Raw genomic sequence first — 18,431 nt, forward strand, 5'->3', positions numbered from 1 at the left:
AGCTACAATGTATGAAGAGGAGCATACAGATTTTTTTTTTTGTCATATAGATTTAACATTGAAAGAGGCAGAATTCTTTAAGTGTGTTTCATTTCTATGTGATACTAATGGAGTGGGCTGAAAGAAGCTGATAACTTTCAGTGTTAGGCACTGTGATTTAAGTTGACATATTTCATGAAGGAACTACTTAGGTCCTCTGGACATGTTCTTCAATTTTATATTTACTCCCTCTCCTCTCCCAGGAAAAAACTGTAAACAGTACATTTTGTTAAGCTTCTGTGTTTTCACTGAACTGTGGGTCACTGCACACTCTTTCTGATATTATTCTCAGGGTACACTTAAAGGGTTTGTAAAAAAAATCTACAATAAAATAAACCTTAAACATATTACAAAGAAAAAACTGCAATTTGATCAGATCTTTCTAGGACAAATGACCTCTCCTACCATTAGCTAGCTACCTGGTGATAGAAATAATTGGTTGCTACCACTGAAATCCTTGAAAGCACAAGTGATGTATACAATTATTTCTGCCAGCATCAGGTGAATTGATTTTGCTACAGCAATTTCAACAAAACACTTGTTGTCTGCATGAAAATAAAGGGCAAATAGAAGTGAAAAAACTCTGTGTAATTAAGAGTAATAGCAGAAAAACAAACCAAAAGAGGGAGTATCAACACTACAATTTGAATAAAAAAAATGAGAGGATTAGAAGGTAAGGTTGCTCAAGGAGTCTCTATCAGCTGTCTATAGATTCACGTGCCTAACATGTGGGTGACCCTTACAAAGCTACAGGTAGAAGAATTATTTTTAAGAAAGACCACCTGGATCCTTTAATCACATACCTGGTAACAACACCATGGTTCAATTCTCATCATTTTTGGTAAACATGGTGATGGATGCTGCACTTACTCCACTGTAAACCTGTCTTTTAGCAACTGCTCCACCTCTTATCCGAGTTCCTCCTTTTTGTGTGAGATGTTTAGCACAGCAAAAACACAACCTCATTAGGAGGCTTAATCTTGATCTCCAATTTCTTTAAATACTCTTCACCTTCAGAGTGTTCTACTAGCACAGTCAAGAAATTAAATCTTTATTAATACAGTTTATACATTTCCCACCATCCAAGCTGAAGCGCACTGAACCATCTGTATAGATGGTTGAGAAAATGAACTGGTAGAGAAAGAAACACTCTTCCCTACTCCCAAAAGTTAGTTCGAAGTGTTATCCTGTTCTGATCCCAGGAATAGACAGTATTACTCTGAGTATTTAAATGGATTCTCCTTGCATCTGCATTGTAAACAGCAGTCCTGTGCCCTGCACACCAGCCTATGAGTTTGGGTGTCTTATTCTCCATTCTGAAACACAAAGGGTGTACCAGACAGCACAAAGATCCTTAAAAGAGTCCAGAGAGCTTCTAAGAGGAACTTTCTAGTATTTCAAACAGAAAATACTCCTTTAAAAAACTTTTTCATTTTTTACTTGCTCTGTTTTCAAATGAGTTTCACCACCTTCTATATTACTTACTGATTTGAATTCAGGTTTAAAGAATCCAGTTTTGGTCAAAAAATGCTATGAAAGTTTTTCTTTCTGTTGTATATTCACCACCATTTGCCCTTGACTGAATGACAGTCTTTAATTTTTATTCCTATCAGCCATGCAGAACCAAGTACATTATAAAAATGAGCTCAACTGTAATTTCTATGTATCATCAATAAAAGAGCTAAGTTCCACTTGCACAGAAAATTATATTGTCATTACATGTTCATAGACTTATCATAGAGTAGTTAGGGTCAGAAAGGAACTTAAGATCATCTAGTTCTAACCCCCCTGCCATGTGCAGGGACACCTAACATTAAACTGTATCATCCAAGGCTCCATCCAACCTGGCCTTGAACACTGCCAGGGATGGAGCATTTACGACTACCCTGGGCAACCCATTCCAGTGCCTCACCACCCTTACAGTAAAGAATTTCTTCCTTATATCCAGTATAAACTTCCCCTGTTTAAGTTTGAACCCATTACCCCTTGTCCTATCACTACAGTCCCTAATGAAGAGTCCCTCCCCAGCATCCTTATAGGCCCCCTTCAGATACTGAAAGGCTGCTACGAGGTCTCCACGCAGCCTTCTCTTCTCCAGGCTGAAAAGCCCCAACTTTGTCATCCTATCTTCATACAGGAGGTGCTCCAGGCCCCTGATCATTCTCCTCATGGCCCTCCTCTGGAATTGTTCCAACAGTTCCATGTCCTTTTTATGTTGAGGACACCAGAACTGTACACAATACTCCAAGTGAGGTCTCACAAGAGAAGAGTAGAGGGGCAGGATCACCTCCTTCGACCTGCTGGTCATGCTCCTCTTGATGCAACTCATGGCTTTCTGGGCTGCAAGCACACACTGAAGCCAGCTCATACTCATTTTCTCACCGACCAGCACCCCCAAGTCCTTCTCCACAGGGGTGCTCTGAATCTCTTCTCTGCCCAAGCTGTAGCTGTGCCTGGGATTGCTCTGACCCAGGCGTAGGACCTTGCACTTGGCATGGTTAAACTTCATGAGGTTGGCATCAGCCCACTTCACAAGCGTGTCAAGGTCCCTCTGGATGGCATTTCTTCCCTCCAGCGTATCAACCGAACCACACAGCTTGGTGTCATCAGCGAACTTGCTGAGGGCGCACTCAATCCCACTGTACATGTCAGCGACAAAGATGTTAAACGAGACCGGTCCCAACACTGATCCCTGAGGGACACCACTCGTAACTGGTCTCCAGCCGGACATTGAGCCATTGACCACAACTCTTTGTGTGCGGCCATCCACCGAGTGGTCCATTCATCAAATTGATGTCTCTCCAATTTAGAGACAAGGATGTCATGTGGGACAGTGTCGAAAACTTTGCAAAAGTCCAGGTAGATGACATCAACTGCTCTATCCCTGTCCATCAGTTCCATAGCCCCATCATAGAAGGCCACCAAATCAGTCAGGCATGACTTGCTCTTAGTGAAGCCATGTTGGCTGTCACCAACCACCTTGTTGTTTTTCATGTGCCTTAGCATGGTTTCCAGGAGAACCTGCTCTCGCTGTAGGAAAGGATGTGGTTCAAGATCATCTTAAAAATCTGAACATGCACAAGTCCTTGGGTCCTGATGAAATCCATCCGCGGGTCCTGAAGGAGCTGGCAAATGAAGCTGCTAAGGCGCTGACCATCATATTTGAAAAATTGCGGCAGTCAAGTGAAGTTCCTGACAACTGGAAAAAGGGAAATATAACCCCATTTTCAAGAAGGGGAAAATGGATGACCCAGGGGATTACAGACCAGTCAGTCTCACCTCTGTGCTTGGCAAAATCTTGGAGCAGATTCTCCTGGAAATCATGAGCTACAGGGAAACTAGAGGACTCCGCATAGTTTGGGCAGGGAGCAAGCATTCCTGCTTCCTCTCAGCTACCCTGACATCTTGTAGCCTATTAATAGCTTCCTGCAGCTCAGTCACCTGCTGCAGAACCTCCACCAGGGAGCACCGAGTGCAGCCCTGCCCATTGTGTACCTTTCCCTCACCAGCCCAGTGCAGGCACTCTCTACACACTGCAGTCTGCACTGCAGCCTCCCCTCTCATCGGCTCTGAGTGCCTACGTTGGCCACCGCAGGGGCAGCCAGAGAAGAACTCCCAGACCGGGCCCTGGTCATACGACGAGTGCTCACCATCCCGCTCGCCTGCCCGCGCGAACTGCCTCGACTCTTCCTGGTCACCCACACTCCTAATCGCTCGGGCTCCCTGGGGCAGCTTTTAAACCAGTTTTTACCCAGTCAGGGCTGGTGCCGCTCCTCCTGGCTCCGCCCCTGTGAGTCCCTGCTCGCGTCAGCTGAGCTGCCGGCTCCTGGGCAGGTCCTGTCGAGGACTTGAGGCTCCCTCGGTGGCTGTTGCCGCTCTGAGTTGAGGCTCCTGGACGCTGATCTGCCCCCGCTCCAGTATTGAAGGCGTCCTCTCTCGAGCTACTCACCTCAGCAATTGAAACAAACCATTCCACAAGGGTCACTGCCTAATAATCTGAACGAATAAGGAATAACCTTGTAATTTTAAAGGTAGACAGGTTTTCCTGAAGAATCAGCACTTATTCTGATGGAGGATTTAAATCCTTCATGGATTTTGAAACAAGAATAAAAAAACCTAAACACCTGTTTGTGACCTCAAGAAGCTTCCACTAGCTTAACCTGAAAGTAGACTGAAACTGTACTATTCCTACAGTCAATTTTGTGACTAAAAAGCTCCCTCAACGTTGTATTATTTTATAGTTTATGGGATGAATCACCAGATTTTACACATGGTATCAAGTTCAAAATAGTCATTAAGGCCCTGTCTTTACAAGACACAGAAGTGAGGAAAGAAGTAATTTTGAAAATCTGGGTATTTTTTCACAATTGCTTGCTTTTTGGCACTTAAAGTGTAACAATGTGTTTTGTATTTAGTTTGTCCATTGGCAGACTATCATACAGAATGAAGCCTGCACTGATAGTGGAGGAAAGGTGAATTACTGGATGGCTAGATTACACCATTTAAGGAAGAGCCTTAAATAGGGGCCGATTTTTTATATGGTGTCTGAGATAAAAACTGGTAAACTTGATGTCTTGAATGTTAAAGCAATGTACGTATGTGTTTTTTTCTAACCTTTCAGCATACTTTCTTCAGTAGATCTGCTTTTACACTAGCTTCGAGTTCAGAACTTTAAGCTCTGTATTCCATTAGCCCATCAACAGTGTACGTATACACTTCTCCTTCAGTTCATTAAATAAGTGTAATACATAGCCATACATGTTGGCTATTTTCCTAAAATAGGAAAATATGACACAAATGAAACAAAAAAATCATAGGAATACAAGTTCACTATATACTATCAATAGCAGCAGCATTAAGGTCACACATGATGTCCTAAAAATGAAAGTGAAAACCCTTTAGTACCTTGGCACTGCTATCACTGTTAGCCTGTAAAAATAGGGTACTTTTATCAAACTGTGAAACAAATGTTGTCCTCTTTGAGCTACTGATCACACACAACCTGTATGCAATTAAAGGTCCATTAACACCCAAGTAAAGATGTTTAAATGGATCTTAGTGATTTAATACACTTTTAACTAAATTGGAAAAGAATATATACTTAAATTGCCTAATTACTTTTGAAACCTCGACATGTGGTTACTTAAAAGGGCTGCTTTCATAAATATGTATGAAGAATTACATAAAAATGCTTAATGAAGGTGCTCGTTAAGATTACTTACTGTTTTTTTTCAATAAGCTCATAGCCAAACTATTTGATACCTGTTATTTATTACTAAATATATCCTTACAATTACTTTTGAAAGACAAAGTTCTCACTTTATAAATAAAAAATTGAAGTAGAAATCATAAATGATGTGCACAAAGCCTGACAGTTGCATCAAAATCCAAGGCAATTAACCTTAGAGTTCTAAGTTCTCTTCAGAAATACAAATCTTAACCTCAAGCCAACCTTCTTCTTGGAGGCTATATATACCCCATTTACACACAGCCATTATCATCCCCACTTCATCAAAACGATAGAGAGCACCAACAAATATTTTCTGCTTAAAACACTGAGGTATCTATACATGAAATTTCTTCTTTACATGTAAAGAAAGGCCACATCTTTGATGAACCAACTGATAAAATTATTTCAAACTGTTCTAAACACCTTCCAGGCCATCTTAAATGACTAATAGTTGAAACAGACTTCAGCAAAACATGTCTCCTCTCCCTTCTACACTACCTGTCATAAACTAAGGAGACTCATTCAGAACATGACTAATTCAGCTCTTGGGCTTTACATCCTTAAGATGCAGTGAGCTGATGGTATTACTCACACTCACTGCCAGAAACAAATAATAGTTCCTGCTTCTGACTGCATGCCTCTGGTGCTTAATTTCTGCTGGCACTGATACTTCTTTGATCCTTCTGTAAGCTCTCTCAAACTCTCCTGCAAGTTCTCAGAAATCTAGCAGAAAGATGGCCAAATTTCTTGTCAAGTCAACAAATGGCAAAGCCTGAGAATTACCAGAACTTGTAGCAGGATTACATAGTCCAACCTGAGGAAGCAAGTCTTCCTCCTTTTGGCAATGAGAAAATCAGATTGTCTATAGTCCACGCAGATTCTGTACATCTTTGTGTTCTGAGGTAACGGCTTCTTTGACTTACCATCTGCCTTATGTTTGGATTGTTCAGATAACAGGTATCTGTGAGTGGGGCAGGATTTTCTGTTGAGGAAGGGAAGAAAGCATCAGCACAGGGCACTGCACCCTATCCTGATGCACCAAAAAACTGCCTGGACCTCAATACATCAGTTCTGAGAGAAATGTTGACTATTCTATATGCTCCTTCGAAAGTTTTATTAGATCCTCACAACTCCTGTCATTTTTTTTTTACTCTGAACTCTCAAGAAAGGCTTTCATCTTTTTATGCCTTGAATTCTCCATTCTTTCTCAAAGACAGAACAAGACTGTGAACCGACACAATGAACAAAGGCACAAATACTGCTGTTCTTACCTTTGTAACAGGGAAAAATGTATCAGTATGATTAATTACCGAACAAACTGTGATTAAAACAAGTTAATGCAATTTAATTGTCATTCCAGGTACTGTGAAACAAAAGCAACTCATGGCTTGTACTTGTTAAGACAGCACAGTAACAAAGCTAGTTGCTCCATCTGCAAAGACCTGCTCCCAGTTTTTCCTATGAAATTTTTCAGTAAAATGCTGCTGGAAGACAATGGGTTTGTTGTTTTGTTTTCCCAAAGGCAACGTGGCACTCATTTCAGTAAGTCCTTCCATTAAGAATATCCAAATACTCTCTTGTCTCTTGGATATATTTTACTTAATATACAAAACAAAAAGACCATTCAAGCAGCTTCTTTTGTAAAGACTGAAATATTTCGTTGTCCAGAAAAACACTGATTCTCGAACACCTTAGAAGTTGACTCAATCCTATGAATGAGTACTACATCCTTTTGCAGTTTTTATGTTTCACAGCATACTTCTAAGTATGTATTATAAGACAATTTATAGCCCTCCTAAGTGTTTGGCAGAACAAATAAATGCACTAGAATAGTTTTTTCTTCAGGTGTATTTTCAGGAGAATGTTGAATACTGGTTTTGGAGTCAGATATACATTACCCATACTGCATGGATACTATTACCTAAGAAGTTAGTAATTTTAAAATTGAAAAAGAACATCATTTATGCTAATGGGGTTTGGCAGATATTGCTGTAATTTTAAATCACAAATGTTCATCTAGTGGAAAACAATGAATTTTTTTTCACCTTTTCTGTGAAGGTACTGGGTAGATTTAAAAGATATTCCAGTACAGACACACAGGCATGCTCAAAGAATGAAGTTTTGCCGGTTACTCAGCATATCTAGATAGTCATATATTTGTGCTGAAGTAGCTAGCAGGTGAGCTCGCCAAACCACTCTCTATTGTTTATCAACAGTTGTGGTCTAGTGGGCAGGTCCCTGAGGACCGGACATTGGCTGGCATGTTGAAGCCTCTCTACACAAAGGGCAAAAAGGAAGACCCTAGAAACTACAGGCCTGTCAGCCTGATCTCAGTGTCAGGGAAGGTCATGGAGCAGATGATCCTCAGTAAGTTCATAAGGCAGGTGCAGGAAAACTGGTATATCAGGCACAGTCATCATGGGTTCATGAACAGCAGGTCCTGCTTGACCAACCTGATCTCCTTTTATGACAAGGTGACATGCCTGGTTGATGAGGGAAAGGCTGTAGACATTGTCTATTTGGACTTTAGTAAAGCATCCAACAGTGTCTCCCACAGCATCCTCCTGGAGAAACTGGCTGCTCATGGCCTTGATAGCCAGATTCTTTGCTGGGCTGGAAACTGGCTTGATGGCAGAGCCCAAAGGGTAGTGGTCAATGGTGTCACATCTAGCTGGCAACCGGTCACTAGTGGTGTCCCTCAAGACTTGGTGTTAGGGCCAGGGTTAACATCTTCACTGATGATCTGGATGAGAGGATCAAACACACCCTCAGTAAATTTGCAGATGACCCCAGGTTGGGCGGGGTGTTGATCTTCTGAAGGGTAAGAAGGCTCTGCAGAGGGATCTGGACTGGCTGGATTGATAGGCTGTGGCCAATGGTATGAGGTTCAATAAGGTGAATTGCTGGGTCACGCACCTGGGCTACAACCACCCCAATGCAATGCTACAGGCTTGGGGAAGAGTGCCTGAAAAGCTAAAAGTACCTGAAAGGAGGTTGTGGTGAGGAAAGGGTCAGTCTCTTCTCCCAAGTAACAGGTGATAGGACAAGAGGTAACAGCCTAAAGCTGTGCCAGAAGAGGTTTAGATTAGATATTAGGAAAAATTTCTCCACCAAAATGGTGATCAGGTGTTGGAACAGGCTTCCCAGGGAAGTGGTGGAATCACTGTCCCTGGAAAGCGTGTAGACAAGGCCCCCAGTGACATGGTGAACTTGGCAGTCCTGGGATAAATGGACTTGATCTTAAAGGTCTTTTCCAACTTAGTTGATTCTATGATTTTTGAACATAATTTAAAAGACTAGTGAGACTTACCTTCCTAGTGTACTTCTAGATTTGATTGTTTAAATTTTATTTTGTATTTAACCTCAGATCATGCTACTGATAAGTGAACAGTATATGACAGATCATACCACTGATAAGCACATAGAAAACTGTTAAGAACCAAAAGTTTTGCAGAAGTCATAATACATGTGATTTAGAAAGGAAAGATCCAAGATAAATGTTCACCATGTCATACAGATACCTTAGATTCATAGCTAACCTGATAGAGATTAAGACTTTCTGATGCAGGATACTTTGTTTTCCCCTCCACCAAAGCGCTTTTAGCAGAAAGTAGATCAGAATTAAACTGGGTAATAAGAAGTGGAAAGTCCCTGAACTAAAGTGTACAGGCAGCAAACACTGTAAAATAAAATTATGTTATATGTTAACATACGAAAACCTGACACAGCAAATTACTCAGTAAACCCATGGCTCAATTTTGGAAGGATCTGTTAATTTCAGAAAGATGCAGCAAGTATAAAACATTAAAAGCAATCTTAAGACTAAACGGAGAGGAGATTTAGATTAGATATTAGGAAAACATGGTGAGATACTGGAACAGGATGCCCCATTCCTGCAAGTGCTCAAGGCTAGGCTGGAAGGGGCTTTGAGCAACCTGGTCTGGTGGAAAGTGTCCCTTCCGATGGCAGTGGGGCTCGAACTAAATAATCTTTACGGTCACTTCCCACCCAAATCATTCTGTGAGTCTATGATTCACTTCTATTATCTTAAAAAAAAATTATACAGTCTTATGATTAAGACATTTATTACTGTTTAGCACATCATATAATTTACAATAATTCTCTACAGAACAATATAGTTAATTCAGTGTCATCAATAACTTTATACAGATACAGTATTGAAGCCATGTCCTCTTGCTTACTGTGAAGTACAAAACAGCTTATATAGACTAAAAAAAGCTACACACCACAGTTGTAGCATACCATACTGTGTGCCTGATTGAAGTTTACAGTAGTGGTGTTTTGATCTTTCAACACAAATAAACACGATACCACATAACAAACAGTTGTGCAAACTCAGGCTCAGGATGAATACTGTAACTACCTCCTTTTTCCAGAACTACTTTTCCCTGTTTTACTGCTGCCACTACCAGACTTGCTGGAAGATTTTGAAGAAAAAAGTCTTGTCATGAATTCAGAGACATCTGGCAGCTCATGGTTGGAATTCAGCATGTTCATTGACTGCTCCATTTCCTGCATGCAAAGATTAGATTAGCTTGTAGCAGTTCTGTTTGTTTCTAAGGCATCGATTATAAGATCATATCAGGAAGATGTCAAATTTTCACAAATATCATTTTACTATCTGTTGATATCTAAGATACATATTGCTACATATTTTTATGCAACCACGACCAAATGCCCAGCTACATACACAAACACAAACCCCCAAAACTAAAAGCACTGCTGTATGGAAAAAGGTAACCATGTCTTAAGCAGTCTTACAGGGCAACCACCCAATTGAAAAAAAATTGAAAGGAAAAAATTACATTACTTATTTTTAGCATTACTTTCGTCCATCTTAAAATTTTAGCTTTTGTTAAGATTTTCACATCTGTGTTGTCATAATTTTCACATATTTTTGTGTATTCAAGTTAGCATTGTTTATGCTAAATTTAACAATTTTTTTAATCTGTTTGAAGGGATTAGATATTGTTATTGCCTTACTTTGTAACATCAAGCTGTTAGTGTTAGGTTTTCTTTTATTTCATAAAAGGAAGGATTTTAATGACACCATATACCCAGCCAAGCTTAATGTAACTTCAGAGTTTAACACAGTGGCTCTGTGAGACAAATTAGCACAGGTAAACCAAACCAATGGACCCTGAAGTACTTTTAATGCGTGCAACAGCTGAACTGCATATCCACAATGTGATAATGCTTATAGTAATTGCCAATTTCATGTGGGATTGTCACCGTGTTCTTCTAGTTACCATTCAGAATGATATAGCTTGAAGTGTTTTGAAGGTACAAATGAAGCAAGAGCTGTAGCCTTCGTTACTATTGCATCTAATACTATATCTGTACTTCATGCCTCTACAACAGGCACAGTTACTAAATCATTAACCTTCTATACATAAAATTCTGTGCTGATTCCATAAGGAAAAACAAGCTGAAAAATGTAATACATGCTCCATGCCCTCCACAGCAAAGTGAAGTTGGATATACACTTAAGAGTTTAATACCTGGTCATCTAGAGAATGCCATTACAAATGAGTTCTTAAAAAACTACCTTCCTCTACTCTTTAAAGATAATTTAAATTACAAGCAACTTAACTTCAACTTAAAATTTCTCCTTAACAAGTCGTATCAATCAGCTAAGAAGAACTGAATCATCAGACGTTTTGATGGCTTAGTATTAGAACAGCCTGTCTGTAAGCAGTGTCAGATCAGTTAAAAAAGTAAGAAATAAGTGATTTTTTTTTTTATTAAACTTTCAAAGTTCAGTTTGGTTTGAAGACCATGCCATGGTTATCAAACATATCTTTGTATCCATTTTTTAATCAAAATTAAAGCCAAAAGAGCATTTCAAAGCTCTGATATGCTTTTTATGGGTATTACTTTAAATTAAAAAAATAAAATACTCAAACACCTATAAAGTACTACTGAAGACAGTGGTCATTTAGAGGAAAAGGAACTTAAACTAACCAAACCCTCAAGAAGCAGCCACCCATGACAGCCAAGGTATACTTCCAAAAATAAGAGAAGATTTAGCAAACACCTTAAATCTCCATTTTGTCCTAGCCTTCTGCTATTCGGCATTTTGCATGATGAAAGGACAATAAATAAGACAATTTAATGACTACATTAAGACTCCATATCATATACACTGTTGTGACATCTGACTTTAACAGTCTATATACAGTTTAGGTTGATGGATATGAGAAGCCCACATCATACTCTTCTCCACACACAACATTTACGAAATGATGTCTAAAAATGAAGTGCTAGATTTCAACATAGTACAGAAATACACTGGAAATTTATAGAAAAAATAGTCTTTGAGGAATTGTACTTATCGCTCTGGAAAACATCATTCATACTGTGATGCTTTCAAAGCTATGCCAAACAATTTAATTCTGTGTTGTACTTTTTAACAGCCCATTCATGAGTCGAAAATGTTAGAATTCACTGTTAGAACAGCAACACTGTATTAATTGAATAAATTATGCCTATTAAGACTTCCTTAGAAGTCCAGGGGTTTTTTCATTGCCTTTCTGTACCTTAAAACCTCATTATCTTTGCTCTCTATGTCTGTATCAATTGAACACACTTACCCGTCTCATATCAGGATCACTGGTGTTGACAACTTTAGGCAACAGCACAAATATCAGTAACGGAAGAACCATCATCATCACCTACACAGAAAACAGCAAATCTTTCTTCAGCTTATTTATTGCTCAGATATTTTCAGACATACTGACATAAAGCTTTTAGCTAAACAGCCAAATTCTATCACTACTGCATTCTGAGTCAGTAACCCAGTAACAGTAATCCATTTGTCAGGAAAGAAACTTTATAAGGAAGTACTATGTTTTAAATAACAGATTTCAAAGTCAGATCATTAAAGTAAACGCCTGCTATCTCTTTCAACTGTTGTAATTAGAATCCTGCAACATGTTGATCTCCACACTATTAAAACAGTGTCATGCTGTCAAAGGAACAAGACTATGGGCTATTTTCAAGGACATACAGTAACAGAATAGGTATACAGGGGAGGAGAGATCATAGAAAAACTTTCTATTTGTAAGTAAGTAAAAACCAAGGGAGTAAAAAATTTCTTTCAGAAAAGTGTGCACATATTTTCTCAATTATTTTATTATCGGTATTCTGAAGAATAGCTATAGTTGCATCTTTAGCATACTTTTAACCTTTTTGTGTTGCCTGTACATACCATAGGGTTCATGAGGAAATCTGTCCATCCCCAAGATTCTCTCTTTATGAAGTATGAAGGAGGTCCAGAAGATTTCATCTGGAGGGGGTATGGCAGCCTGACAACTTCAGAGGGTTTGATGTAATTCACATATCTTGCTCTAATGAGCAAAATGTAAATAATTGTAAATACAGCCTTTAACAAAAAATAAATATTCTTTTTATAATATTCCAAACAAAGTTTCATCAACAGCCTACAAACAGAACTATCTGCTAGGCAGTGTCAGACAGGCTTCACTTTTCAGAAGCTAATTTCTCTTAGCAGCATACTGATATTTTACCTTTTTTCTAACCTAGTTATTAAGCAGGCTGAAACTTGATATGGAAAACTGAGACAAAGGGGCACAAAATCACAAAACGGAATATAGAAACCTTTAGAATTAGTTTTGAGTAATGTTAAGTTTGATGGCTGTGTATCAGAAACACGAGAACTATTTGTTTAGATGCAACTTCTGCAGAACGTCTTATCCCACCTTGGTAACAAGCAAGGAAAGGTACAGTATTAAATTACAGCTTTGAACAGTGTAGTGTAGCTCAAACAGAGTTTGCACAGGACAACAATTATTTATATATGAAGTTAATACTACCTTTTCCCTAAGTGACTTACTTTGCATTTATCAATACTGAATCTCAGTCTTTATTACTTTATAAGGTCTTTCCATAGTCCTTCAACAGTTCTCTTCACTTGGGCCCAGTACTTATTCAGTTACTTGGTACTACCATGTAACTTTGTCACTCTTCATCCACTTTTCACTATTTTTATTTACCTGCCTCATGCAATTCTTGGGATGACTTCTTCCCATTACAATTTCCTTCTGAAATTTTCACCAAGTATCCATCCACAGAATGTCTTTCCCTCCTACCTTATAACTATTATTTTCTTCAAAACTTGAGACTTTCAAGTATCCATACATATCCATTACTCACATGGTGTTTCTTCTTTCTAAGAATTCCAGTTTGATTCTTTTATTTTTAAGGCAGAACTTTCCTTAGAAAAGCACTGTGTATCACATTTTTTCGTGCACCTCCCAACAGTATTCCCCATTATACTTTCTACCTGTTTGTCTGGTAGAGATGTCAAGCCAACTAGTACTTTACTCTGCAGCTACATCCTAGTAATTTGCTTAACATCAAATTTGTTTACCTCTAGTTCTCAGCTACTAAAACAGTGCTAAGTTAGAGGATATACACACTATTGTGTCTGTTTCACCGAGTTCCTTCCATATTTATTACGTACCAATTTTTGCCACCAAGATACTGCCTTATAAAGTACAAAAACAAAGATTCCATAACATTTTGGGGAAAAAAAAAATCTAAGCAGAAATTGTGCTATTATTATTATTGCACTATTTGCACTGATTCAGTTTGAGATTCCCATTTTTAACCTCCCCTAAAAATACTGCTGCAGTGTTTATATTGATGTTTGTACTCCTAAATGTATCTTTTATAAGATACTGTAAAAGACAAACCTGAAGTTAAAACACTACATGTGTTCCCGTAAAAGAAAAATGAACTACAAACATTTTCATTTAAACACAATCACCTTATTAGATTGCTATTTTTCTGTATTACTTACTGAACAGTGTGCAGTTACAGATGCACACTTATAGTTGCTAGGGATAAAGTATCCATTTGTAGCATTAAAAAAAAAAAAGGCTAACATAGAAAGGTACAGAAATACTGCAGGTTGGCAACTACTAGCATTTGCCAGTAACTGTAAGGAGTATGTTATGGAGGTGTAACAGAAATATTTCAGAATTTAGAATTAGAATGAATTAAAATGTCATTATGCCAAGTCTTGACAGAACATTTACTAAAAAAAAAAAAAAAAAAAAGGAAAAAGGGAAGAAGGAAAAAAAAGGTGTTAGCAAAAGTAGTTAACTGATTTATGTCTAGATTCTTTTTCTGGATAGCTGTGTAAGAAAATAAAAGTAAACAAACACAACTCTTTTAAACCATTCCCTCTTATTTAAGGTCATAAATATGAAAGGAAAAAAGAAATCAAACCTTGGATTTTAAGAAATGTGAACCTAGAAGCAATGTTAAACGCTGAAGTATATTGTCTGAAATGAAACATCAGATCTGCACTACTGTTTACATACTGCGCTGTCACGTACACTTAATAGATTAATTCAAAATCAAATCAGGAAAGGCTCACCTCATTTTCCCTTTTGAAGTTATGTCAACTCGCACAGGCTCAAATTTGTGAGCTGGAGATATAACTTCCACTACGTAAGATCCTGAAGGTACATCATGAACCACAAAACTTCCATCTGTCCTGAAAAAAATGCAGACTGTTCCACTACATTTCAATATACTTTTATCACACTAGAAGATGCCTTTTTTTTTTTTTTTTTCTCCCAAGAAGGAAATGTAGTAGTATTATTTCATGTTATAAATCTTCATGTAACAACTACCAAAAGGAAAACTTAAATCTTTCAGCACTCATGTCAATCCCCTTAGGGTCATCAATGTGTGCCACAACAGTAGCCTAAATTACCAGTTATGTTAAGGATTTTCTTATGCTCTCAAGCTATTGTCCTGCTGGAGGAGTAATTTTATAACTTAAGTAATATTTGAAATGGTTGGATTTCAGGTACTCAGATGATGGCAGAATCTGGAATTCCTTCCTCCTTCCAGAATACATATAATGAAGGTTACTTTGCTTCAGTACTTCTGCTGGAAACATAAAAAATATCCCCAAACCAACCTAAAAACTGACATCCTCCACAGTGTGGGTAGATATTAGAGATGCCCTGCAATGCACAGAAATCGTGGTTTGTGCCTTTAATGCAACACAGAGGATTTTACTTTTAATTGCGCCCTTTAGGACCAGCCCACGCTAGAAAGCTCTATCACAACAATAAGGAAACTAAGAGCTCTGAAGATATATACAGAAGGGAATTTTAGACAGACTGCTTTTATGTTAAAATGTGAAGCTTTAATAGTGAAAAGATCAGTAAAAAGATAAAGCTTCAGCAGCAGTTGCCATGAAGTACAGAAGCATGTAGTTTTCCTCCTACATACTTCAAGAAGTTCCCAGGAAGAAAACTGTGTTCCCTTCCCCTTTAAAAGGTTAAGATAACTCCCTTAAAAGACGCAAATTTTAAACAAAAAAGTTGTTCAGAGGGGGCGGGGGGAAAGCAGTTAGACCTGATACATTCAAAACTTGCATCAGGAAAACAAATAATGAAGCCTCTTAACCACTGAACCCTCAAAAAGAATTTTATCCTCACGTCCTTCACACAACTCCTCTCTCATGAAGACCTTCCCACCACAAAACCAGAAGCATATGAACAGTACTGTGTAGGTGGGTTTCACTAATGATGTGAACACCTGAGAATGCTTACACTGTCTTGTATTGCACCTGCTGTAAGGATATTTCCCTGTAAATTCCCTTTTAATTTTTCATTCCTTACAGTATTATTTTGACAACATCCAGTTGGTTTGTTGTTTTTTATTTATTTCTATGACTAAGCAAATTCTCACTTTATATAAGTGTCTTCAATACTGCCTTTTAGAACAAAAAAGTTTCACTTTTATTAGTGCAGAAACTAATCAGATTTATAAAAATGCTTGTACTGGAGAACGACTTTTATCAAATGGCAACGTTGCTATGTCAAATGATCATTTTTCTCTTGATAACTGGAATGACATCTATGTAGCATATAATCAAAACCTGCCTGATAGCTCAATACATGGGACAAAAAATGCTACTGAACATTAAAGCATTTTTGCTAAAATGTGCCGTATTTATGGTAGCACAACATCTACAGGTATGATTATCAAACTCAACATATAATATTGCTTGGCTTTGAGTTATATCAATGTAATTTGATACACCCATAAACAGACATATCAAATTAATATGATCAACAGAGAATACCTAGATTACACTGTCATAAATATGGTATGCTCTTAACTAAGGGTATTTCCTCACATTTTAGACAACCTGAGCTCCAAGCATTAGAAAACTTACCAACCCAGTGGTATTTATTAAATCAGCTCCTAAATATGCTAGGCTCCCACAATTTGGTTGTACTAGTTTATGAGGTGCTACACTGACAAAACTCTTCCCAGTTTTGCACAGTAAAATCTGTTATATTAACCAACTGACAATTCCTAGAGCCAAAGTTCAGTTCAACTTTTATTGCAAACAACTGAAAATTAGTGGTACTGTCAGACAGTGTATCTTAAATCATCCTCTCACTTTAATACCTTTTCGGGAATTACCTTCTATTATTGAAACTATGATATTAGTTGAAATCTTAATTCTGGGGACATTTTCTGCCTTAATATCACTATACCCTTTGCTGATCTGAATACACCCACTACCACCTGAGACTGAATAAGCCAATGTGATTCTTTACAGCTTCCAAATGCATTTGCATGATCTTGTGTAAAACAGTATAGCCGTATGTCTCAAAATGGTTTCCACGGGTACAGTAAGTTTTTCACAGGTTCTGTAACAAGTAACTACAACTGTAACTTTCTGCCACAAATATTTCTCCAGAATGAATGCTTATCTAAGTGTGAGGATTTTAAAAAAGTAACAATTTGCACCCACAAAAGCCGAGGACACTGTACTACCGTACTTAATGCAAACGTGTGTTTGGTTTTTATTTTTTTTTTTTTACTTATAACTCAGTTCCAACTTTTTGACTGCTAAGCCAGAAGCTCTTGTCACCAATTTGGCTGCGTCTGGAGGAGCCTGACAATACGTACAGCACACCGGTTCCCACTACAGGCCTAGCTGCTTCTACCGCCTCACAATGTAAGACGCAAGTATATCAGTAAAGCCCAACTCGGAGGCTAAATGTGCATCTACACAGCTGCGCGCTGCTAGGTAGGACAGGCCCCTAACTCGTGTGGAGCTGGCCCGCTCTGCCACCGCTGGCCACCATCTTACAGCCGCGGCAACAGAAGTGGAGATTACCTCCGAGCGGCACCCGCAGACGGGAAGACACGGGCCCAAACCCGGCGGGGGAGACGCTCCCTCCCGCGGGGGACCGAACCCCCTGCCCCTCCCGCCGCTCACTTCAGGAAGCCGACGTGCTCCTCCCCGTCCACCAGAACCCGGGCCCCCGAGATCCAGTCCTGCGGCTTCACGCCGGGCACCACGGCCCGGCCCTCGATCTTAAACCGCTCCCCTGGGCCGGCACCGCCCGACGACTCCGCTGTCCCCACCGCCTCCGAGCAGCGGGCACCATCGGGCAGCGGCGAGGCAAAAAGACAGAGCAGCGCCAGGCACGCAACCCCGCGCCTCGCCGCCATCGCTCCGCCGCCTCCTGCCGGCCCTCCCGCATGCGCTGAGCGAAAGCCCCCGCGCAGGAGCAGCGCCGCAACCTTGCTGCGCCTGCGCGCCAGGCAGGGAGAGAACGGCGCGCACTCAGGTGACGTCAAGTGCACTGGCGAGCAGTGAGGGAGCTGCGCCGCGCGGTGGTGCCGCGGGGCGGAAGAGATCAAGAGGGGCGCTGCAAGCCCGAGCGCCCTCTGACCTCCTGTTCCTGCCCTGCCCTGTCCCTCCCCGCCCCGCCTTGGGGGCGGGGCCTCTGCCGGCTGGAGTTTACTCGTACGGCGGGGGGGGGGTGTTCTCCTCCAGCGCAGGCGTCTCGGCCTTGCGGGGTTGTGTTGCCCTGAGTGGGGCTGATACAGCTGCTCCGGGGCTGGCTGTCGTGCAGATAAGTTGCACCCGCGTCTGAGAAGGGGACTGGGTGGGGGTAGGGCTCCTTTGTTTTTCACTTGTGAGTAAAAATGAATGTTGAGGTAAGAAGTGACCTTAGCACTCCCTACAGCTGCCTGAAAGGAGGTTGTAGTGTGGTGTGGGTCAGGCTCTTCTCCCAAGTAACAAGGAATAGGACAAGAGGTAATGGCTTCAACCTGCACCAGGGGA

General features: G+C 39.9%; 1 protein-coding gene across 1 annotated transcript; it reads right to left on the reverse strand.

The window, feature by feature from the left end:
• Positions 1-9,337: 9,337 nt before the first annotated feature.
• On the reverse strand, positions 9,338-17,824 carry EMC7 (ER membrane protein complex subunit 7). The gene is made up of 5 exons (XM_061380178.1): positions 17,577-17,824; positions 14,697-14,816; positions 12,501-12,639; positions 11,884-11,964; positions 9,338-9,802 (listed from the first exon to the last, which is right to left on the reverse strand). Exons 1-5 carry the CDS (start codon positions 17,810-17,812, stop codon positions 9,650-9,652), a joined length of 729 nt encoding a protein of 242 aa, XP_061236162.1. The 5' UTR covers positions 17,813-17,824; the 3' UTR covers positions 9,338-9,649.
• Positions 17,825-18,431: the final 607 nt, after the last annotated feature.

This window comes from Neopsephotus bourkii, unplaced genomic scaffold (assembly GCF_033783945.1).
Source record: "Neopsephotus bourkii isolate Nb327-2 ecotype Australia unplaced genomic scaffold, CSIRO-AGI_Nbou_v1 NB_1792, whole genome shotgun sequence".
Classification (NCBI taxonomy): Eukaryota; Metazoa; Chordata; class Aves; order Psittaciformes; family Psittacidae; genus Neopsephotus; species Neopsephotus bourkii.